At 47.7% G+C, this 24,891-nt stretch overlaps 1 protein-coding gene across 1 annotated transcript in view; it reads left to right on the forward strand.

Moving 5' to 3' along the window:
• Positions 1 to 535: 535 nt before the first annotated feature.
• GOLM1 (golgi membrane protein 1) overlaps positions 536 to 24,891 on the forward strand; it is a 59,599-nt gene continuing 35,243 nt past the window's right edge. Inside the window, exons 1-3 of the mRNA XM_027094158.1 lie at positions 536 to 776; positions 11,025 to 11,174; positions 12,934 to 13,113. Coding sequence (XP_026949959.1) covers positions 11,046 to 11,174; positions 12,934 to 13,113 — 309 coding nt within the window. The 5' untranslated portion in view covers positions 536 to 776; positions 11,025 to 11,045. The remainder of the gene's footprint in view (positions 777 to 11,024; positions 11,175 to 12,933; positions 13,114 to 24,891) is intronic.

The raw sequence follows: 24,891 nt of genomic DNA on the forward strand, positions 1-24,891 counted from the left end.
TTCCCAAGCCCCATCCTTAGAAAGTCCTAGAGAATCCCGCTTGCGCAACGCCCAGGAATCTTCGTTTTCTGTTGCACGCCGTCCCAGGGTCGCAACCCGACAAATTAGCGGTGAGAGATAACAGCTGTGGGGAGATTAGGACCAACTGCGAAGGGCTGGTGGAAGAAAAAGGACTACTGAGGAGACGTGAGTGTGACCAGGAGTGTGGCGCTGGGTGTGGTCAGCTCTGGGTTCCGGAAAATTCCCTCGGGTTGGGGGCGGGGGTGCTGGGGGGCGTGTCTCCCCGGGGCCCGTCTCCCCGGGGCCCCGTCTCCCCGGACCCCTTCTCTCCGCCGCCGCGTCCCACCTTTACGCACCTCCTCCGAAAGCCTCTGGACCGCTCTGCTCGGCTCTCTGAGCCTCGACCAGAAGGCGCGCCGGGAGCCGCAGTGGGGAGGGGAGGGGCTGCTGGCGGAGGGGAGGGGGCGCGACGGGGGCTTCCCGGCTCCAGTCACAGGTCGGCCGCGGGCCAGGGCGCGCGCGCTGTGGTGCCGGGTGTCCGGGCGCGGCCACGGCCTCGCCTCCTCGCGCTCGCGAGGCCGCCTCCTCACCGCGCCGCCGGCGCTGCCCGGGGGCGGGGACTCGCAGCTGCGGAGGCCGGAGACGCGGCGGCGTTGGAGGCTGCGCGGGGCGCGGAGCGGGTGGGAGCGTGAGGCCGGCGGCGGTGGGAGAGCGGCCCGGGCGGCCTGGGAGTCGGGCCTCGCAGCACCGAGCGGCCACCGGAGCCGCTGCAGGAGGTGAGTGGGCGGCGCGCGTGCTCGGCGCGCCCTTCGGCCGCACTGGCCGCCTTGCTTCTCCTTGTCCCTCCTCGGCCCCGGGCCCGCGCCCAGAGACCCCGCGCCGGGTCCCGGAAACACCCCCCGGCTTGTGCCCGGGCCTCAGCCTTTTACCGGAGTCGGCTCGGGGCCGGCCCCGCGCCTCCCCGCGCCGGAGCCTCCTTCCCGGGGCCGCCCTGACCCGCCGGGTTCCGTCTCCCGGCTTGGGCTCCCCTGCGGAGGCTGGTCTGGGGCGATGCGGGGCCTTTCTTTTTGTTGTTAGCTGTGTCACGCGCGTCGGCATCCAAAGTCAAAAGCGAGCATTCTCCAAAGTCGCGCTAGTGCCTGCCGTGCGGGCGTGATTGGCACGCGGGGAGGGCGGGCTGGCCGCTCCGCTCATCTCTTCCCCCTCAGCCCCGCGCGCGCTCGGGCCGCCGCGGTGCCCAAGTTGGCAGCGGTCGCGTCCTGGCAGGTGACCGGGAGCTTGACGCCGGGTTCTCGTTCTGCGAGCCGCCAGAGCTCCTCTGAAGCCCGTCTCAGGGATGCTCCGGGTTCCCTCCTGTACCAGTATTTCCCATCTTTGGCGGCGTGGAGGATCCACAGAACTTTTGTTCTGCTGTAGGAATAGTCTTATGGGTTTCCATACTCTTTATATGTCACACCGTATTTAGTATTCTTAATGATTGTTTTTTGGTAAAACGAAACAGGCAAAATGCCTATTTTGATGAGTGTTCTTTTTAGCGGAATTTAAGAATCATTGTATTCGGCAAGTAATGGTGCTTAAGATATCCCGTTTACAAATTTGCAAAACCAGACTCGTGTGGCTTTCACGGTTTTGAGATTTCTTTTGTCTGGTTTGTGGTCTTCAAGGCCCAGTTGCCCTAAATTAGGCAAATATGGAGGGACATTCCTAGGAGCAGAGTAAGATGTCCAGTAGCCTGCTTAAATATTTAACAGCTCTAGAGTGACTCTGTTTGACTCATGGCCATGAGATTGACTCAAATTTGGCAGTTTTAGTATTTCTGAATTTTTTGTAGCGTGAGACATGAGAAGTGGAATCTCTTGTTGGTCCTTGTGGGTCTCCTAGGGCATCCCTAGCTCCTTCTACTTGTGTTAGAGAAGATTAAGCCAAGCTCATGCTATCGTGAAGAATAGTTTTACTTTATTTGTAAATAGAAACCAGTAACTTGCTAAGGCTTGCTGTTCTTAGGTCAGAATTCAAGTTTTAAGGGGCCAGTGGTGAAAACACTGAGTTCATAGGATGTTTAAAGAAAACAGGTTAACTCTTCAAGACATATTTTGTTCTCCTGTGAAGATACCACTTTTTTTTTGTTTTTTTTTTTGTTTTTTGGTTTTTCTCAAAAATGAAAGACCAACGATGAGAGAGGAAGGGATGCTGGTGGGGGGGGGTGTCAGATTTTGGGGACGTTGCCATTAGGAGCTAAGGATGCCGTCTGCTTTCTAATTGCTGGCCCTAGGTCCAGTTATTGATGGGGGAATGAAAAGATTTTGCATTTATATAGTTTTTTTGAGGGGTGCGGCTGAAACAGCAGTGAGGATGGTTGACCATGTTAGGCCCAGGGCTACCTTCAGTCCATTTATGTGGCCACCTTCCCAGCAGGGAGGGAACTGCTGACTGTGCTGAAGATCCTGTGAATGTTGCAAGCTGGCTTTCTGCATCTGAAGCACAAAGGATAGCCAGGCAGAGCCTGGGGAAACTGCCTCTGCCGGGAAGAGTTAGAAGGTGGCCTGTCGCTTCAAGCCAGCTGTGCTGCGTGGGGAACAGGATCCCATCATGGGCGGTTTAGTGAAAGGGAGCTTGAAGGTAGTGTGGTTCCTGAAGACCAGCCCTGCTTCTAAACAGGCTTGGGGTGGCCGGGAGAGGGGGAGGCAGGAACAGGGATGAGGCCCTGTGCCTGGGGCTTTAATTCAGTTGTATTATTGTTGTTTTTATTTTTCTTTAGAAAAAAATAAGGTGCCTTAGAAAAAGATTAATTTCTTTTTTAATGACCTGGGGAATGGGAAGTAACATCTGTAATTGGGATAAGGAAAAAAAGCACTTTTTTTTGTTTAAAAACAAAAACTTGGTTAAAATTATTTTCTAAAAATTCACAGGAGTAAAAGGAACGGTCTTGATATGCTCTTGGCGTTCGCCTTAACAAAGTGTGAATGTGATTTCACTTGCTCCCCCAAGATGGTCCTAAATTGTGGTTATTTTCTTTTCTAGACTTTTTCAAGTTACTGATGAAATTACACTGAAAGAGAGACTTGGCTTGAAGTTTAAGGATTATTTCCAAAATTCCCAGAGAGACTACTTTGCTTCACAAAGAAATTTCCCCCATTTTCAGGAAAAAAAATGCATACCTTCTCAGATTTTTACAACATTTTGATCTTATTTTCCTTCAAGGCTGCATTAATAGAACTTCCTCTAACTAAGGTTTTGAACATTAATTAGTGCCTGACAGGAAAAATATATATGTAAAAATACTATATAATATGCTTATAGTGATGTATATTGTAGTTTGCTGTGGTTTCCAAGCTTTTTTGCTCATTCTTGTTAGTAAAAAAATTTTAACACCTAAAACGAATACAGTGTAATATGTCAATTATATCTCAATTAAGACCAATTTTTAGCACTCCTCTTATGTGTGTTTGTTACTTAATTATAAATTATATACATGTGCTGCCGTCATCGTTTTCTTGTATCTCAAGGTTCAGTGTACACTTAGGGATGGATTCACTGTTAATCACAGTGGAGGTAAAACCCTTTTTCATATACTCCTTGAATTTTGAGTATTTTTGGCCTGGTTCTTGTCAGATCTGAGTACATCATCATTGTTTTTATTTTGTGATGTGGCTCAGGTGAAGCTGACTCAGGGCGGGAAGTGTGTTCCCAGTCTTGGGCTAGTGTTCACCTCTGCTTGCGTTTATTAGTGTAGCTTTAATTTGTGCTTTCGGTAGGAATCTTAAAGCTATTCATATCCTCTGTGGGGTTTAGTTTAGTTATAATTTGTCCATCTACCTCACTGTGCGCTTGCCAAAGTCAAAGGAGTGCTTCAGGCATCTCAGAGGGCTGGTGACAGGTGACCCTCGACAGAGGGTCTTTGTGAGGTTGCAGTCAGTCAGTTCCTGCTTTTATTAGCACTATTAGTATTTCATGGTAGTATAATTAGTACGGTGTAACACAGTGTAAAATAATTAGTATATACATAATATATTTAACTTGTTATATGTAATATTTATATTGCTAAAACATAGTTGCTATTCTACTTTTTGGATAAAAATAAATGTAACTTCTAGGATTTTTTCCCCAGCCAGGTGGAGCATCTTTTGTACCTTCTGGGATGCATGCACCCTGCTGGCAGACAGTTAAGTATTTACTTGGTGGCAAGTAAATGCCCTCATTTAATTTTCACACCAGCCTTAGAAGACAGACTCCAAGGTTATCCCTTTACAGATGAGCCCAGGAGGTTGGGAGGAGAAGAGGAACTGCCCCGTCAGCAAGTCAGAAATGGGTCCTCACGCTGCCCTGCATCTCCTCTCAGTTACCTGCCCAGGCTCAAGACAGGGACCTGGGTCTTCTTAGTGTCCCTGGTGGTGGGGTCCAGCACAGAAGGGAGCCTTGGAATGTATTTGAGTGAGTTTAGTGTATTTCTCTACTTCGTAATACATATATATGTTGTCATTGTTTTGTTTTAGAAGCAGCTGTAAAATACTGTGATTTAATCTGGGAATGCTACAAATACAGCTTCAAAACTTGCTAATGTTACCATTATATGTCTTCCTAACATCTCAATTTTTTATTGTTACTGTTTGGCTTTTGTATTAAAGATACGCTCATTGAGGGAAAAAAAATGGTATAAAGCAAAAAAATGAAAGCTTCATTCCTCTATACATTCTGCTCCCTTACTACAACTTGTATGTATCCTTCCTTATAAACATTTGCTATACATTTTCTATGGTAGAAAAATATATTGATTTATTGAGTTTATTTTTAAAATTTTTTCAACAAAAGTAGGATATGATAATTACTATTTTGTAACTTTTTTCATGTAACAGTTTGTATTTTGATCATCTGTTGCTCTGTAACAAATCATCTCCAAGCTTAAAACCATCATTTTATTATTGCTCCTGATTCTGTGGGTTGACTGGGCTGCAGTCTTTTGAGGCCCAGTTGGGCTGGAACTTCAAGATGGCTCATTCGCTATTACCAGTTTTTAAAGTATTGCCTTGGTGAATTCTTGGACAGAATTTTAATAATGATTGATTTAGAAAAATTTTTTTTAACTATTTCTCTGATATCAGTGCTGTCAGAACTGGAGGGTCTAGCCCATCAAAATGCTCTCTGTCATTTATATCTGTGTAGCAGATAGATGATTCCTTATCTTTCCTCTGTGTTTTCTGTATCAGTGAGGGAGGTCCTGTAGAAGCCATGTTGCTCTGGAATTAGTGATCACTTCATTCTGATTAAAGAAGAGGTACCTTTATCCACAGGTGAACAGTGACTTTGAGATGGCCAAAGGGAGAAAAGACCCTCGACGAAGTTTCTTTAAATGGAGTCCATTTGGGGTTACTCTTTACCTCTTAGGGAGGTAAAAAGAAACCTTATTTCTCTAGGGCACACAGTAGTAGATAGGTTTAGGGACAATGTTTGCAACTGCAGATGGGAGGTGTGAGAAAATAGTAGAGTAAAATGGAAGGCCAAAGGCCATGAAAGAGCTGGGAGGAAAAAACTCAAACTCAACCTTTAAACAGTAGGGAAATACAAGTATTTCTCCAAAGATAAACAACACACCCCCTCCAACATGTCTTTCCGCTTTTTGAAAATAAATGAGTGCAGCCAGAACAAGATTCACTTGTCAGACTTGTCCAGTGAGCTCTGGAGAGGACAGTGGTTCTCAACCTTGACCTGCATCAGCATCACGTGGAGGGCTTTTAAACACAGACCCCAAGTCGCTGACTTGGTAGGTCTGGGGTGGGCCAGAACATTTAAATTTCTAACATTCCAACATGATGCTGATGCTGCTGGTCCAGGGAACACACTTTGAGAACCACTGAACTACAGCAGGTGTCTAAAGGTACAGCAAACCTTTTCTGTAAAGGGCCAGATGGCATTTTAGGTTCTGCAGGCCCTGTGGGCTATGTCACAGCTACTCACTTCTTGTAGCCTGACAGCGACAGACAATATGTAAATGAATGGGCATCGTTGTATCCCAATAAAACTTCATTTAGGGACACTGAAGTTTTAATTTCGTATATTTCAGTACTTTTCATGTCATGAAATATTATTATTCTGATTTTTTTCACTTAAAAAACTTAAAATCTGAGCTTTCAGGCAGTGTACAGAAACAGGTGGCTGGCAGGATTCGGCCGTTAGGCTGAAGTTTGCCAACTCCTGAACTAGACTAGGAGGAATTTGGGAACGCCTGCCAGCGTGTAGTCTTGGTGTCTGTAGGGAAGGTGGCCCTTCTTCAGAAAATCAAGTGCTGGAAGAAGCACAGTGGAATTTGGTTCTCCTCATTCATTTTCACTCATTCACTTCAGTTTTTGGTATTTTCACTGCATAGCGCTAAACATGCACATTAATTTTTAGTTTTTCTTTTTAAAACATTTTATTGAGTATAATTGACATAGCATTAGTTTCAGGCATACAACAAAATGATTCAATATTTGTATATATTGTGAAATGCTCACCACGATGAGTCTAGTTAACATCTGTAACCACATAGTTACGATTTGTTTTTCTTGTGATGAGAACTTTTAAGATCTACTCTCTTAGCAACTTTCAGATATGCAATACAGTATTATTAACTACATTTACCATGCTATTAAAGGTTTTTCTTTCTAAACTGTTAGCTTCTAGAATTGGGGAAAAATTGGAGGTTGGGAAAGTGAGAGGAGGAGAATCTGTGCACTTCCTAGTAAGTTTTTTTTTTTTTTTAAGAAGATGTTGGGGGTAGGAGTTTAGTAATTTATTTATTTATTTTTGCTGTGTTGGGTCTTCGTTTCTGCGCAAGGGCCTTGTCTAGTTGTGGCAAGCGGGGGCCTCTCACTATTGCAGCCTCTCTTGTTGCGGAGCACAAGCTCCAGACGCGCAGGCTCAGTAGTTGAGGCTCACGGGCCTAGTTGTTCCGCGGCATGTGGGATCCTCCCAGACCAGGGCTCGAACCCGTGTCCCCTGCATTAGCAAGCAGATTCTCAACCACTGCGCCACCAGGGAAGCCCCTAGTAAGTTTTTAAAGCAGTTTAAGGAGAATACAATGGACTTGTCCTTTAACCCTAATGGTTTAGAGCAGGAGTTGGCAAAGTTTCCGGAAGGGAAAGATAGTAAATACTTTAACTGTTTCAGTCTTCGTAATAACCCATCTCAACTTTTCAACTCTGCCTTGTAGCTAGAAAGCAGCTGTGGGCAGTACTTCAAGGGCTGGGCATGGCTGTGTTCAGCAAACCCTTATTTACAAAACGGGCCACCAATGGCCTGTGGGCCTTGGTATGCTAACCCCTGCCTTGGAGACATTCTTGGGACGGAGTAGAATATCTCTAAACCCTCCAAAAAAATGCTGAGTGGGGCGTCCTCTAGTCTGTTGGCTTCACTATGGTGACTTCGGAACTCCGTTCAGGGCACCTCCGGCTCTGGCCCTCTGCCATCCGGGTGAAGCCAGTTCTTCTGAAAAGGAATAAAGGTGCAGCTCCCCTGCTGTTTGGAGAAGGTGTGTTGTTTCTGCAGTGATGACATTGGTCAAACAAGCCAATCCGATTTGATTGCTCCCATATATTTGCCTATATGATTTAAAACCTCTGTGTGAAAATGAGGAAATGAAAAAATTATTTAACTAGGAAGTTCAAGGGGCTCATGCATTTGGCCAGTTGCCCATTTTCTTATGCTTTTTCTTTTTCTGAAAAAAGTAATTAGAGGTCTCTGTTTGCTTATAAAAATTTTTGGCTTACAAGCAAACAATAATTTTAACCAGTAGATTGAATTTTTAAAATTAAGCCAGTAGAAAGAATCTGCAGGGTTTTTTTTTTCTTTTTTTAATGACTTTTTCAACTTACCAAGAAACTTTTAGTGCAGACACACACCACTTTCTTTCATTCCAGGGAAACCTGGAATTTCACAGAGTTCGGCTGATTTAGGTTAATCTTTTTCAGCATGTCAGGTGACTGTAATCAAATATGAGACAAAACACATTCTGAAGCCTAAATTATAACTATTAATCTGTCTGACACAGTCTGTCTCCCACCCACTTCCATCACCCTGCAGTCTACATAAATTCTAAGGTGGAGGAGAGGAAGGCGTTTGAAATGTTTGACAGCTGTAAACTCTGGCTCTGAGTTCCCGCCCTCAGTCTTCCTCAGGCTTTGGCATTTACCACCTGTGTTTGTCCCTTTGTCTTCAGTAGCAGGGTTCCTGCAGTCCTGGAAGTCCATGGTGAGGCACGTTGCAGGCCCTCCCTTCCTCTCGGCACAGCTGTGGTCATCTTCTTACCTGGGCAGCCCTGTGTCCATTGGGAAGTCCAGGGCTCTCCTAACCATCCCTCTGGGTGGCTGCACACCGTCCGGCTGGCCAAGTGCTGGGTCACAGTGATGGGCTTCTGAGACTGTACTCAACTTCCTGGCATCTTTCTTTTGCATAATGTGGTCCTGGTCTGGGATGCCTACTGCTGCAGCGGTATCCGGAGTCAGACCCAGGAGATGACAGTTACTGCTGCTTCAGTTGACAGCAGAGTCAAGGGAAGAATGCAGATGGCTGGTTCCTATAAAGTAGAACGATTGAGGAAGGAAAGCATTCATCACCTTTTTCTTGTAGAACAAGAAAAAGACCAGATCTGGAAATGATTTGTTATTCATCTTTCCATCTCTAATAATGATAGTCAGCATTTATCGAGCAATTGACACTATGTGCCTGTTGTGGTTCTAAGCACTTCTCATATCTTTACTCGTCTGTTACTCACTTGAACCCTCTGAGGAAGACGGTGAGGCACAGATGGGTCCTGTGACTCCGAAGAGGTGGAACCAGGATCCGACTCTGGCCATCAGTTTCCAGAGTTTGTTCTCTTAACACTGCCCTGAGCTTCCTGGTGCTAGCACAGCACCTGTCCCCTAGTAGTTGCTCATTAAATTTTTTACTGACTGGCTAAAGGAAGGAGAATGTTAAATGATCATTTGTACACGTCCTTGAAGTGAGAGTTGAGTTATATTGTTTTCAGAGCTAAAGTATACCCACCCTGACTTACATCTGCAGGAATAACAAAAGGTCGAGTGTCCCATCTAAAAGTTTATTTTTAGGGAATTAAGCATATGACAAAGATGGCCTTTCAAAGAACTAGGTAAAAATAGTTTATTCCATAAAGGATGCCCAAGGAACTGGCCAGCCATTACAAAAAAAAAAAAAGTTGTTTTCTTTGTATTTCCTTACTCCTTACATCAAAAAGGAATTCCAAGTAGATGAAACATTTACATATAAATATGAAAACATAGATATGTTGAGAGGAGATATGGGTAAATGTATATATAAACTTAAGAGTAGGAAATGTCTTTCTAAACATAAGCAAAATCTAGAAGCAATAAAAAGAAAAGAGTGATAAGATTAGATTATTTTAAAAACACCACCAACAACCAAAAATTATGGGCAAAAAATTTTACAGAGAAAGAAGGAGTGGGCCCAGTTGTTCGTAATTTAAGAAGCGTCCCAGGCGATTCTAATGCTCTCTGAGGGTTAAGAGCAGCTGGAATAGAGGGATACAGCCAGTGGAGTGGGAAGAGGAGGACTTTTAATTTTACACTTCGTGTGATTTTTCTCCCCAATTGTATTTGTCTTCTTATATTTTAAAAAGTTAATGAGTAAAAAAAAAAAAAAAAAATTTGTGATCAAAATCAAACAGGATGAGGCAGTAGAGACATTTTTAGCAGATCTATAAAATTTCCTAGAACTTTAGTATTTCTGAGCATTAGTCCCTGTTAGTATGTACAATGTTTGCTGATATCAACTGTCAGTTGAATTTAAAACTGTTTTCCCTCTTTTGTCCCGAGAGACCAGAAGCTGGTGAAGAAGCCATCAGCCAGTGGAGGCTGGACTCAGCCCTCAATTCATGGGAATTCTGGGGGTGCTTTGTTTTAGGTGATTCAACTAGATTGCTCATTCAGAGAGAGAGGATGTCTCCCAGGGACACACTTAGCTACAGGTACCATGGGGGAGAGCCAGCTTTGTCAGCTCTTCTGTGTTCTCACCTGCAGGAACTTCACCTCAAAGCTGAGTCCCTGGTAGTCTCCCTTCCCCCTCCTCCCTCACCTCCTTTTCCTCTTCCTCCATTGCTGGCCACACCTGGCATAAAAGCATATCTGTTCTGAGGGAGATTGTTTATTGTGTGTGCTGCCCTCCCTCTGATAAGGACCTTTGATCTGGCTCAGTTTCCCTTGTCCTTGCTGACCAGGGCCAGGATCCAGCCAGACCTGGCTTGGGGTTGAGGCCCGTGAGTGAAACATAGCTCCTTTCTTCTCAGCTGTATTTGTGTTCCTTTTAAGAAGCTCCATGCTCCCTGCAGCCCTTGAAGTCTTCTCCTAACTCGGCTGTGCTGCACAGATATGGCTTCAAAGGGAGAGAGAACAGTGTTCAAAGGAAGCAGAGTATAAATGCCTGTTTCTGCTGCAGGCAGGGCACCTCCGGTCCTGGCTTCACACACTTCTAGAAGGCTTTCCGGCTTTGCTCAGGAAACACTTTAACTGGGTATCTTTGGCAATTCTGTCACAGGGTAAAAAACCCTCCCTGGTTAGGAATCAGATCAAAAAGGCTTTGGGGAATAATGAGAAATGGAGTCTTTCTAGTGTGATATAGAAGCACTATTATTTGCTATTGCTGCTTAAAGAGATGATGATTTCTCAGATTGTACTGGGAGGTAGGAAGTATAATTATAGACAAGAAAACTGAAGTGTAAGAGACATTGTTACCTGCCTGAGGTGTTGAGCCTGTGTGTGATGGGTTTCTAGGACGGTGCTTGCTCCCACAAGCCTGTCCCAGGGGTCTGGCCACACTGCCCAGGGCACACACCACTGGCTCTGGGTGGGCTACTTACATGGTCTTCTCCACCGACAGCTTTGTATTTCAAGGAGAAGACGCCGCCAGCCCGTGTTTCGGGGCAGGACACCTTCGTGTTGGTTGTGATGACGCCTGTGGCATGCCTGGGGCGTGGTAATCCTGGTACTGAGGCCTGTGTGTTTGTTTTTATTTGGCAGATTCTCAGCCTGGTCTGTGAGATGATGGGATTGGGAAACGGGCGTCGGAGCATGAAGTCGCCGCCCCTCGTGCTGGCTGCCCTGGTGGCCTGTATCATTGTCCTGGGCTTCAACTACTGGATTGCGAGCTCCCGGAGCGTGGATCTCCAGGTGTTCTGTTTGTGTGGATGTCACAGAGTATTTAAAGCGGCTGGGCGGTGGGATCCGAGGGGTTTGCTGTTGATCACCACTTAAGGTGTTGCATGCTGTAATGCTCGCTGCGGGGCTCTGCATGTCCCCCCACCCAGCCCCCGGCCTGACGGCACGCCAGCTCTGCTCTTGGGTGGGAGAGGACCCCCTTGTGACTTCTTAGGATTGCTGCCAGGACATGCCTCTGCTTTTCCTGTGAGTTAGCAATTTTCAGTCAAGCCTTTTGGGCTGGTTCTGGGAAGACAACTTACATTAAGTACCCTGCCCACAGCCCGTTCTGGTCCTCCAGTCCACAGTCAGAATCTAAGAGTGGTGTTGGTAATGCACGTGGAGAACGGGCCTGAGAAATACGTTTTTAGAGGTACCAATCTTTATCGGCATCATTTACTGATAATAATAACTTTATCTTTCCCATTCATTGCTGCCCGTCGTGGGTCAGGCAGTGCTGAGCAGTGACAGAGACTCTCATTGACCTCAGTTTAGTCAGCCTCTGAGGAGCCCGCTTCGTGACTAGGCCTCCATCTTGGTCCCCCATCCTGTTTTTGGCCTGCCCAGCCCAGGCTTAGCAAAGAATCCCTCTAACTCGTCCCTCCACCCCTGATACCTGAGCAAGGTCCTCATCCCTTATCTTTGATGTCTAGCCCTGGGCCTGCCTTTAGCAAGACTCCTGTTAGGCCAGTTTAGCAAGAATGTCCCCACCCTCTTAGTGCTTTTCCACCCACTGACCCCCTCACTCTGCTCGTTGGCTATAAATCCTCTGCTGTCCTTGCTGGGCTCAGAGTCGAGAACAGTTTCTCTCCCGACTGCAATAGTCATGACCCCTGTTGCAGTAGCCTTGAGTCAGGTTTTCCTTATCGTTTTAGCAAGCGTCAGAATAATTTTTCTTTAAGGCTATATTGCATACATTGCCTTCTTTTGTACACAGACTCTCTCGGGTTGGGATTTTATGTTCCCCATTTCACAGGTGGGCAAACTAAGGCTCGGAGAGGTTAAGGGCGAGGGGAGCTGGGATGCCAACCCAGTCTTTCTGATGGCAGAGCTTGAGTTCTTAGCTGTGGAAATCCATCCCCTAGGGGTGTTTTGTCCTCCTCTCATGCTTACCTCCCCCCGGTTGCAGTGCTTTTGTCTGAGCTTCCGCTGGACCCCTGTTCTCTGGGCAGATGGGGTCTTGGTGTGCAGAGAATTGAATCTGTTTTCAGAGATTGTGTCTTACAAAGAGGGCTTAAATGCTCTGTTAGTGAGGAAAAGGAACTAAATATTTGAGCACCAGCTCACTCCAGGTAAAGCATAAGCCATTTTATGTACAGGCAGACCTTGGCAATGTCCCGAATGCAGTTCCAGACTGCCACAATAAAGCCAATAGCGCAATAAAACGAGTCATGTGAGTTTTTGTTTTCCCAGTGCATAGAGTTATGTTTACACTATATGGTAGTCTGTTAAGTGTTCGATCGTGTTATGTCTAAAAAGTACATACTTAATTTAAAAATACTGCTGGGACTTCCCTGGCAGTCCAGTGGTTAAGACGTCTCGCTTCCAAATGCATGGGGTGTGGGTTCGATCCCTGGTTGGGGAACTAAGATCCCACATGCTTCGAGCCACAACCAAAAAATAAAAATACTGCTAAAAAATGGTAACCTTCATCGGAGCCTTCAGGGAGTCATAGTAGTAACTTCAGTGATCATGATTGCAGATCATCATAACAAATACGATGTCCTTGCAGACGCGCATCGTGGAGCTGGAAGGCAGGGTCCGCAGGGCGGCAGCAGAGCGAGGGGCCGTGGAGATGAAAAAGAACGAGTTCCAGGGGGAGCTGGAAAAGCAGCGGGAACAGCTGGACAAAATTCAGTCCAGCCACAACTTTCAAATGGAGAGCGTCAACAAGTTATACCAGGATGAAAAGGCAAGACCTGCTTGGTTTTCCTCTTAATTCTGTTCTAAGTACCATTTATACCCTGTCGAATTCTCCTCAATGGGAGCATAAGCCGCTGTGTGTGTATGTGATGTAGTTGCGTGGAATGAGCCTCTTGATCAAGGTTTGGATATCTCCTCATATCGCCATTAGGCCCTGGGTGGGTTTGTTGGAAAAACTTTGGCAGTGCTGATAAATGGGAGAAATGCAAAAGAACTGTCTGAGCAGCACGTTCATCCTCCTGTTACCTTTTTTCCTTACTCTCTACAAGTATGCATTAAGTACCTACTCTGTGCCAGGCCTGTGCCGGATGCTTGTATCTCACAGAGGAATAGCATTTGTGCCCGTGAGTATCTCACAGTGAGAGGAGATGTAGACCTCCTAATATATACTAACAAAGAAAGTAGGGGACCCAGGAGTGCTGGTTTTTAAATTTAAAAAATACCAGATCCTGCACAGATTAAAAAAGGGGCTTCCCATTAGTGAGCGTATCTAAGCTTTATGTTTTTGCTTTTTCTGGTTTTCTTGGGACTGTGTGACTCCACTTTCCTGTTTGTTAAATTGTATAATGGTGTGAGTCACTAATATCTTCCTTTCTAAAGTGCATCAAACTCATGACTATTTATTTCCTCGCAAGATTTGACTATTTCCTACTAAAACCAAGTCCACATTCAAGATAATGGATCTCAGGATATGACCTCCTTCCAATAAATCAAGCATTTCACAGAGAGAGGCACACGGATTAGTAAGAGCCAGATCTGTGTAAAGTGCTACTAATTACCAGATAATGAATCATTTCTAGATAGGGCCTCAGAATTTTCCTATGTAACTGGTTTAAAAGGTGAGAAGTGCTTTTTTTTTTTTTTATTTGCGGAGTACTTTCTCATAGTCACAGATGTGTATTTCTTCCTTGGGAATTGTTCCAGTTTTAATGCTGTTATAGGAAAATGCTCCCTATAACTTCATAATAAGGTGCTTTCCTATAGGAAAGGTCTCCCTTTTTCTCATGTGTGGGTGACACTATTTGTGCTCCTGAAATCCCCTTTAACTGGATAGAATGGGACCTTGCCATTTCTCACAGTGTGTACACATGCTTAACCTCCTGAAGCACGCTTTGGGAGGCTGCAGAGTTTATTCTCAAGGGATAGAGTGGGCAGAAACTCCATCTGGGATTTGCAGGACGTACTGAGAAGGTCTCTGGCACTCTGGCCCTCTGCCCAGTTAGGAAGGAGGCCTGTGATGGGACCTGGGGAGTGTTGGGCTGGGAAAGGGGACCCAGCAGAGACCAGCAGCCTTGCCCCATTGGGCCTGGGCTGGACAGGGCAAGGTGGGAAGGACCGTATGTGCTAAGGTCTGGGACCAGCCAGAGCAAGGTTTTCCCATCTGCAGGGAGGGAGGAAAAAGGAGGATGTTTTGTGTACCTGTCTGCCTGCCTCTCCACCCCTGTGTGTATGTGTGTCATTACCTGAAAATTTGACTCTTTTTTTCTGTAGGAAGAATTGTCTTTTGTTGATACTCTGATTCTCTGGCCTTCTACATTTTGTTTTTAACTTTTTTTTTTTTTTGAAATGGTAGTGATAGAAGATAGAAGGGCTGTTCATGTCTGCATGTGGTGTTTGGTTATTGCTTTTAACTGTCCTTGTTTTCTTAACCTCATCAGTCTCCCGAATGCCTCTGAAATTTTACTGGCTCGTGAAATCCAAAGTTCTGGGAATGACTAATCTCTCTTTTCATACTCCTCCATGCTTCTGGATATTTTTGTGCATTGCACAAAGTGTGGGTGCCTGTTTGGGGTGGGGAGAAGCAAGAGCGACTGCAGGGTAATTTCTGCTCATGGGACCTTCTGCCTTGGCCTTGGTACGCCGAGGGGCTCCAGAGTCCTGTAAAACAGGTTGCAGGCAGCCGGCCTTCCCGTATCGTATGGGCGGAGTCCTCAGAGACTGCGCTGCCCAGAGCCATTTGTTCTAGCGAATTCATAGTAACACAGTCGATGAAGCTTCATCACCACAGGCAAGCCGTAGATACAGAAATGCTGGTTTATTGAGTGTAAGCTTTGGTGGGGATAAGCCTTCAGACTTGGAATTCTTTGAAATGTGATTGACTGACTGTTTCCTAAAAGCATCTGCCTCTGTAGGAGGAAATGAGAGGGAACATCTCCCAGCCAGAAACCAGGTGACTGTTACACCTCACTTCTGAACACTTCAGTTTTACGGCTTCTTTTTAAAAAAGGGGACATAATGCGGGATCTTAGCACTCCTGTCCCACCCCCAAGTTCATGAACTGTTTGAGCATCCAAGGGGAGGGAGGCTCTTGTAGTCACAGTAAACATCTAACAGTGGATATTGAAAGTCGAGGAGCCCCAGTATAGAAGGTAAAGTACACATTTGAGAGACAGTCAAATAGCCGCTGGGAAAGGGTGAGAGTCCTTTCATTTGGAGTTTTAAGCTTTTATAGGAGATGTGGTACAAAGTTCTTTTCATTTTGGGGTTGGGGATGGGGGCTCGTTTCTTAGCTCCAGGAGGATTTTTGCCGTAGTTTGGGGTGAGGGTGAATGGCACGGGGCTTCCGGCCAGGCAGCCCTGGGTTCGAATCCTTGTTTTCCTTAACTGTATGATTTCAGGCAAGTCAGTTAAGTTCCCTGGACCTGTTTTCTCAGCCGCCAAGTGGAAATAACAACAGAATCCCTTTTGCAGGGTGGCTGCAGTGATTCAGTGTAATATTTGTGAAGGCTTTATCACAGTGCCTGACATGGAGCAGAAGCCCAAAACACGGTAGCTAGTATTATTACAACTAGTCGTCGTGGTAGTAATGGTGATAGCATAGGGGTAGAGGTAGTAGTAAACCACAGCATCTGGAGTGATAATATTATTATTATTTTTTTTTTTTGGTATGGACTCTTCTTTTTTCTTCTAAATTAAAACCATGAAAACAGATTGTCTTGGCTTTCAGAAGAGATGAAGGAGGTGCTGGGGTGTCTGTTAGAGCCAAGCGCGAACAGCGCAGTTGAGCCGTGCGAAGAGCACCAACAACAGCTGTCACACCAGCGACCAGAGCGCGTGTTTTGCAAATCTCTGCCGAGCCAGGGTTACGTTCAGCATTACACAGGAATTGTCTCCTGTCTTCCTCTCAGTAGCCTCATGAAGTTGGTGCTCATTGTACAGGAGGGATCTGAGGTCCAAAGGGAGTTAGTAACTGTCACCTAGGATGTGACCTAGAGCCTGGGTGGCCGCCAGCGGGGCCTCCATCTCTGCCCCTGGCCGCCTCCTGCTCTGTGTAGACCCCGCGTCGCTGGGCCGCAGGGGGCCTCTCCAGAGCTCTCCATCACCTAAATCATGCAGGGGGCCTGGGTGTGGCCAGAGAAGAAACCAGGTTGGCCTGAGTTGATAGTTGTTAAAGCTGGGCGATGGGATCACTTTCTGTTTCCTTGCTTCGAAAGACTACTGTTATTCCCGCTAGCTCTCCTCTGTCCCCAATTCCAAATTCTGAGGCAAAAAATAACCTGATTGTTTCAATCTGGCTGGGAAGTCCCCAGAGAAGTTGGGCTGGTCTGTCACCCCCAGTACATGACTCTGTGTTATCTATTTTTTTTAATCTTAGGAAGTTAGCACTCGTGCTTTGAATTGGAATGAGGCTCTTTTTCAGAATTTTAAAGACCCTACTGGTGGACTAATAGTGATTCTCAGCTGTGGGAGGAGCTGGCTTGCTAGCACGTATGGGTGCAAATCTCACGTGACCTAGGGCGTTCCAGCCTTGGCCAGCATCCCTACCTCAGGCTGGCATTGCTACTCTGCATGGGCATGAAAGTCCCCAGGTTGGGGGCTGGGTAGAAGCTTGAAAGCCGAACCTATCAGGGACAGTGTGGTAATGAAATTTATGCCTCGTTCTGGTCAACACTGTCTAACAATCCCCTGTGACGGTGGAAATGTTCCTTTTTTTTCTCTGTGGTACGGTAGCAGCTGGCCCCATGTAGCTGTTGAATACCTAAAATGTAGCTAGTGGGACTAAGGAACTGAATTTTGAATTTTATTTAATTTTAACTAATTTAAAATTAGATAGCCATGTATTGGACAGCACAGGTTTGGACAGTAGAGACAGACCAAAAGTAAAACTAAACAAATGGGGCTGTCTCAAACTAAAAAAGCTTTTGCACAGCAAAGGAAATTATCAACAAGACCAAAGGCTGCCAGATGAATGGGAAAAGATATTTGCAAACTATGTATCTGATAGGTGTTAGTATCTAAAATATGCAGAGAACTCATACAACTCAACATCAGAAAAACAAAGAACCCGAGTAAATAATGGGCGGAGGATCTGAATAGACTGTTTTTTTTCAAGGAAGACATACAGATGGCCAACAGGCACATGAAAAGGTGCTCAACATCACTAATCATCAGGGAAATGGAAGTCAAAACCACAGTGAAATACCACCTCACACCTGTCAAAATGGCTATTATCAATAAGACAACAAATAACAAGTGTTGGCAAGGAGGTGGAGAAAAGGGAACCCTCTTGCACTGTTGGTGGGAATGTAAATTGGTGCAGCCACTATGGAGAACAGTATGGAGGTTCCTCAAAAAAATTAAAAATAGAACTACCGTATGATCCAGCAGTTCCACTCCTGGGTGTTTATCCTAAGAAAACAAAAACACTGATTTGAAAAGATATATGCACCCCTGTGTTCATTGCAGCATTATTCACAGTAGTCAAGATATGGAAGCAACCTAAGTGCCCATCAGTAGATGAATGGATAATGAAGATGTGGTGTATACATACAGTGGAATACTATTCAGCCGTAAAAAAGAATGAAGTCGGGCTTCCCTGGTGGCGCAGTGGTTGAGAGTCCGCCTGCCGATGCAGGGCACCACGGGTTCTTGCCCCGGTCTGGGAAGATCCCACATGCCGTAGAGCGGCTGGGCCCGTGAGCCATGGCCGCTGAGCCTGCGCGTCCGGAGCCTGTGCTCCGCAACGGGAGAGGCCACACCAGTGAGAGGCCCGCGTACCACCAAAAAAAAAAAAAAGTTGAATTGCTGGAACAGAAGTTGTACGTATGTATTATTACATTTTTATTAGCTCTTTCCGCCTTGCTCACCACATGTGGTCCTGCTGTTGTTGTCTTTTTCTTTCTGCACCTTCCTGGCCTGTTCCTTTTTCACCAGCCACAGCCCATTGGATGCAGGGAGAAGCCTGGTACAGTGAAGTGCACCCACTGCTAGGGCAGCAGCTGATCAGTCAGGTTCTCTGTCTTGACAATTTGAACCAAATCTCACAGACTGACCGCTTGACGGTAAACACTTCGAATGAGGCTTCAGACGATGCTGGGAGATTGAACTGTCATTTTCATCTTCTTTCTTTTCTGCATTCCTGTCTGTTGCATAAATAGGTGTGGCTGAGACCGTTTGCGTAAATGCTATTATGCAAGTTAACTGGGTGGAAGCTCGTTTCCTGAGTTATATATAAGTAGGGATATTCAGCTTTGTTTTAAAAGAAAAAATGATTGTGTATGAGTCAGGCTTAAGTAAATGTCAAAAAGTTGTCTTTTTCTTAATTATCAAAATGTTGTTGTAGACAGTTTTGAAAATATAAAAAGAAAATCAAAATCACCTGTAATTCCAGCACTCAGAGATTAACCACTGGGAACCTTCCACCCCCTTTTAAAACATACACATTACACTCAAGCTTTTATAAATTATGGTTGCATTCAAGCTTTTTAAATGTAGTGTGCCATGAAGATTGTAGATCAAGTGGGTTCTTTAAATGATAAACGTGTTTGAACACACCTGGTTTTCACACGTCATTTAAAAAGACCCAGAAACTCTTGGCGTATTCTGCATTGTTATCTTAGGGGTATTGAGGTGAGCCTCCCTTAGGTAGGAAGGCAAGGGTATAATTCCAGATAAGAGGATTCTTCCTAAGTGTTTGCTGAAGGGAACTTTTGTAGACTGCCTTGGCATCTAATTGGCCTGGGGCCCATGTTTTGAATGTGAAGATCTGCGTGTGAGTCAGGTCAACAGGTTTATACATACATGTGTTGTCCTGTTATTTATCATTGGATAACAAATTGCCCCCAAACACAGTGGTTTAAAACCATGACAGACGTTGATTTTGCTCATCATCTGCACTTTGGGAGGGCCCAGAGGGAACAACTTGTCTCTACTCCACGCTCCACAGTCTGGGGTGCCTTTTTTTTTTTTTTAATATTTATTTATTTATTTGGTTGCACCGGGTCTTAGTTGCGGAAGGCGGGTTCTTAGTTGTGGCAGGCAATCTCTTAGTTGCGACATGCATGTGGGATCTAGTTCCCTGACCAGGGATTGAACCCGGGCCCCCTGCATTGGGAGCCCGGGGTCTTATCCACTGCGCCACCAGGGAAGTCCCTGGGGTGCTTTGAAGGCTTGGGGTGGAGTTGCCTGAGGGTTCCTCACTCGTGTGTCTGGCAGTCAGGGACCCTACACGTGGCTTTTCCGTGTGGCTGGCGGCTTCCTCGAAGCATGGAGGCTGGGTTCCCAGGGCGACGATACCAACAAACGGAGAGGGAGCAAGCAATTCAGGAGTTTCCCAGGGCTGCCAGGACAAATGCCACGAACTGGATGGCTTAAAACGGAAGTTTGTTTCATGGTTCTGGAGGCTGCAAGTCCAAAATCAGGGTATCAGCAGGACCATGCTGCCTCAAAGCCTCTAGGGGAGGACCCTTCCTTGGCTCTTGTAGTAGATTCTGGTGTTTGCTGGCGGTTTCTGACATTCCTTGACCTGCAGGTGCCTCACTCCAGTCTCTGCCTCTGTCTTCCCTCTGTGTCTCTGTACCTTCACCTCTTCTCTTTAGTCATGCTGATTCGGGGCCCACCCCCATGACTTCACCACAGCTTACATCTGCACAGACCCTGTTTCTAAATGAGGTTGTGAACAGGTTCATTCGCAGGTTCTGGGTGGACGTGAATTTGGGGCTACAGTATTCAACCCTGTACACCTTTTGCTGGCTGGGCCTCAGAATTCTGCAGGGTCACTTCCTATGCATTAGTTAGAAGCAGGTCACTAAGGCCAGACCAGATGAAAGGAGCGGGAATTAGACTCCATTTTGGGGAGCAGTGTCAAGAACTTGAGGGGATTTTTTTTTTTTTTTTTCGCGGTACGCGGGCCTCTCACTGTTGTGGCCTCTCCCGTTGTGGAGCACAGGCTCCGGACGTGCAGGCTCAGCAGCCATGGCTCACGGGCCCAGCCGCTCCGCAGCATGTGGGATCCTCCCGGACCGGGGCACGAACCCGTGTCCCCTGCATCGGCAGGCGGACTCTCAACCACTGTGCCACCAGGGAAGCCCCTTGAGGGGATATTTTTAAACCACCACATTTGTGTGGGTACAAATAATCCTCACATAAGCTCCCAGTGAAATACTATTTTCTTTGTACAGGTGTATAGGTGTATACCTGTAAAACAGGTTTTTAAGGGTCCTCAGTGGAATCAGAGCCCCAGGTTGTAGTTAGTTTTGGCAAAAGCTAATGGAGGGTCTCTTGTACAGGTCTGCGTGGACGCCTGAGGATGGCACAGAGTGGTTGAATTCATTCTTTTCCTCTTGGCAGAATGCCAGTTAATGTTTGTAGGTATGAAGGCTTACCAGGATCTTGGGTAGCCTCCAGACTATTGCTGCCCTGTAGCCACGTGGTGGCCCTAAAGGCGTTTGAGGGACTGATTACCTAATATCTGAGATGGTTGGGGCAGAAGTCTGGGAGACCCTGAATTACCGAGTAGCACTTTGTCCAGGGCAGGCTGAACGTCCTGCTGTTGTGTTCATTCTCACTTGCTGGAAGTGGGAGTCAGAAATAGCTTCGTTTGCCATAGTTTTGTTTGGGACGTTCTTTCTAGGACGGTTTCTTGCAGCCATTTGTCTGCTATGGCATATTGAGTCTTTTCACTTATTTGTTAAAATATGTAAATTAACGCTGAGCAGTGCAAAGAAGATCGTTTGAGTAACATTTCGTTTGTGGTGGAAATACGGTTCCTGTGTGGTTCCTGACCTAAAAGAAGAAAGATGGTGAAGCGGAAGGGTGGAAGAGGGGACGCTGGCGGCACGTTAACTGTTTTGTGTCCAGGAAGAGGAAATCTTAAATAGAATAGGCAGCTGGGAAGGTGGAGGGAGGAGGGGCCCGCATTCCACTTGCCTTGGCCCCCCTCTGTCACTCACCTGTGTGCCCTGCGCCCCCGTCGAGGTGGCCTGTCAGCTGCCGGTTTGTCCTCTCTCGCACGGTGACGCGGGGCACGAAGGGGCTCTGGAAGGCGTTATTTGAAGTGTGTGGTGGGAAAATATCCTGCGTTTCTGGGGCTTTCCTGTTGTGAGTGACGGGTAGTGTGGGGGGTGGGTGTTGGGGCCAGGAGAACCCCAGGTGTGTGCCTCCTGGTTCCTGTGTGGTGTTTGGACCTGGGCTGGGGCTGCTTCCCTCGGTCGCAGCAGCGTTGGTTTCTGTGAGTGACTTCCTCTGTAAGATTCTGCCTCTTGAATAGGAAATGACGAGCGTTAAGAAGTCTGGCCATTTGTTCCGCTTTAGAGATCCCAAAATGCTTTCACACATGTGAACACATGTCATTTCTCAACGTGCCAGCCTGGGAGACAGGCACTGTCACCTCTGAGATGGAGGCGAGGACTGACGCCCTCAGAGGTAACCCGGCTCGGGGGGCCTGCAGAGTGGCCGGCGGGGGCAGGGCTGGGCCCGGGCTGCTGGTTCTTTCCATCCGTTTGGCCTCACCACACTGAATTTTCAAACAGCAGGACACAGTTCTGAGTGTTCCAGTTTCTTCTTTCTGGGCCAGCCTTTCTTCCGTAGCTGGGAACAGTGATGATTTTCTTCCAGACAGTGGGTTTTCTTAGGGAATCAGAGTGGACTTGTGCAGATACAAGTAGTTCTTTTGATTTTTATCACCTTTTACCCCTGTGGTTGACTGAAGAATCAAGGGTTCTAAAATAGCTTTTCTGTTTTTATTCCCATTAATTCTGCATGTCCATTTCTATCCATCTCTTCAGTATTTATTCTGCCAGGTGCTGGCCTTGAACCCTGTGGTGGACCAGGCCGGGCCCTTTGTCTGTGCACTTCCCGTCGAATGCAGCAGAAAGCCGAGTTAATGGGTCTGTCGGGTCGATTTTTAAGCAGAAAGGATTTAGTACAGGGAAGCAGGTGACTATAGAGAGGTGGGAAGGTCTGGAGGAGCAGCCCCGGGCCAGGGACGGCTCCTGGGGCACCAGGCGGGACTGGCCCCAAAGGCGCGCTCCCTGTGCCCAACCTAGAGCTGGATGGGAGGCTGCTGCTGCCCCTCTAGCTGAGAGCCAGGGTCCCCATGCCTTGCTGCATTCTGCACCTCCAGCGCCCTCACCCTGTTCAGCATTCCAGTCGCAAGTGAACACCTCTGATCTGAATCTAAATCCTGCTGGGAACGAATCTGAAAACCGTGCATTAGCCTTTGCCATTCAGGAGGGCACAGGAAGTAAGAGCTACACGCTTCAGACGCCTAGTGCCTCTTCCACCAGGCAGGTGGAGCGGGGTGTCTGCACGCTGTGTGAGGAGAGCCGTCTCAGGTGTCACCTGGAAGCGACAGGTGAATGTGTCCCTCCCCGGGTGCGGGGACAGCACCTGGTGGCTGGGCGTAGAGAGAGTGGGGTTGGACGCAGAGTAGAGAGGGGTGCAGGGGTCCTAAGAAGAGGATCTTTTTTAAGTCACTAGGGGGTTTGGACTTGAGTTCGAGGACAGGGGAACCATCACAGGGTTCAAGCTGTAGATCAAGGATGTCCGATCAGATCTGGGGGTTTAAAGGCGGGCCCAGGCCCCTGGGGAGCGTGCTTAGGGTAGGGAGCTGGGCAGAGAGGAGGCAGACCACTCAGGCATCTCTTGAAATATCTGACGCAAATATCTGACGTTGCTGAGCTGAATTGAGGTAGGAGTGGAATGAATTCTGTAAAGTGAGCATGTTTGAGAGACGGCCGGGAGGAAGAGTGGACAGGCCTGGGTGGCAGGTGGCATGGGGAGAGGTGAGGGACAGGTCTGTATAGAGGCAGAAAGGGGAAGCAGGTGAAGGCGATCCACCAAAAATCTGTTTCCTGAGAAAAAGTGTTTCGGAAGACTCAGTGTCTTCAGGTAAATACTCTTAGTTTGCTGCTTGAACGTAGCCTTCAAAGACAGCTTTGTGATGAAACTCAAGTAATTTACCCCCCACCATTAAAAAGGAGAGACCGCAAAACACATTTTCTGTGCCGTCCCTGCTGTGCAGGGAAGGCACCTGGGGTCTGTTGTGGTTGGTGCTGGACGTCAGGAGAAACTAAGGGAGAAGCTTACTTGGTTCAAGACCCAATGAGATGTCCTGGGTTAGCTCCATGGGGAGGGCGGTGTCTTGCCTTCCCGTCTGTGAATTGCCCCTGACCGTCTCGGTTGAGCAGGCGGGCATGTGTTTTCTGTGCTCTGCGCTCCTGTGTCCACAGGCAGGGAAACAAGCCCTGCAGAGGTGCTTGCTCTCCGCTCGGCTTCTTCCTACAGGGAAGAGCCTTTCCATCAGCATCTCCGTGCCCCTCGGGAGCGAGGGGCGCCCCCGGGTGGCTTTTGTCTGGTTCTCCCCTGCTCACACTTCCCCGACCCTCTGTTCTTCTAACCCAGCACTGCAGGACGGCGTTTGATGTGAAATACAAAAAGGGTCTTTGACCTAGCTGTCTTTTCACGTGTTTCCCTTTGGTGCTGATGAGTGAGATCTGCTGTTTCTTGTTTAAAACAGTGTGGGGTGTGTTAGGAGCACTTGCTGCAGCCCTGGATCCGTACGCTTAGTTCAGTTTTCTCTTTAGTCCCCAAGTGCCTGTGTACACCCTGCTTGCGGAAAGTTAGTACTTCCCAAACTGTGGCCTCTCCCACAGGGGAGGGCGATTGTTGGGATTCCCATTTGGGAACAGGAAAACTGGCGCCCACGGAAGGGGCTGAGCCCAGCTCCTCCTGCGGCCTGTGCGGGTGGGTCGGGAGGAGGCTGGACCCCACGCTGCTGGCGGCAGGGGCGCTTCCAGGCCGGTTAAGGACAGCCAGGGAGCGTTTGGATTGCTGAGGCTGTACGTGCTGCCATCAGTGCTTTTCTCCCTCTGAAAGCAGGGAGGAAGATTTTCCAGCTCCAGCCCGTGTGTGGGCAGCTTTCCAGTTGTGCCTGTCCTGGTGAGGGCTGGGGCGTGGTGCCAAGGAGGGGCACCCCAAGTGGACTGCTCCAGGGGAAGGGCTCCAAGTCCCCTGGCAGCTGGTGACAGCCCATCAGGGTCTGCGCGCTGAGAAGGACACTGCTCCGCCTGAGAGCCAGCTGCTAGACAGGCAGCAAAGAACCACCTGGGGTTCCCGCGGCCTGCCCTGTTTGGGTCCTCCTGGCAGTCCTCTGTGACCCAGGTCACGGTGGGCTAGAGGCTGGGCGGCCTGTGACATGGGAGACAGTAACCCCAGGTTCTCAGTGAGGGCAGTCTCAGTTTGCTCCCACCCCTCCCCTCCCCTCCCTTCCGCCCCTCCTCCTTCTCTCCTCTCCTCTCCTCTCCCCTCCTCTCCCCTCCCCCTCCTCCCGTCCTCCTCCCCTCCCCTCCTCTCATCTCCCATCCTCCTCCCCTCCTCTCCCCTCCTCTCCCCTCTCCTCCCCTCCTCTTCCTTTCCTCTCCCCTCCTCTCCCGTCCCCTCCTCTCTTCTCCCATCCTCCTCTCCCTCCTCCCCTCCTCACCCCTTCTCTGCCTCCTCCTCCCCCCCACCCCACCCCTCCCCTCCCCTCCAGACCTCCTCCCCTCCC

Source organism: Aethalodelphis obliquidens, unplaced genomic scaffold, assembly GCF_003676395.1.
Source record: "Aethalodelphis obliquidens isolate GAN/ISIS:26980383/991018 unplaced genomic scaffold, ASM367639v1 scaffold88, whole genome shotgun sequence".
In the NCBI taxonomy this organism is placed as follows: domain Eukaryota; kingdom Metazoa; phylum Chordata; class Mammalia; order Artiodactyla; family Delphinidae; genus Aethalodelphis; species Aethalodelphis obliquidens.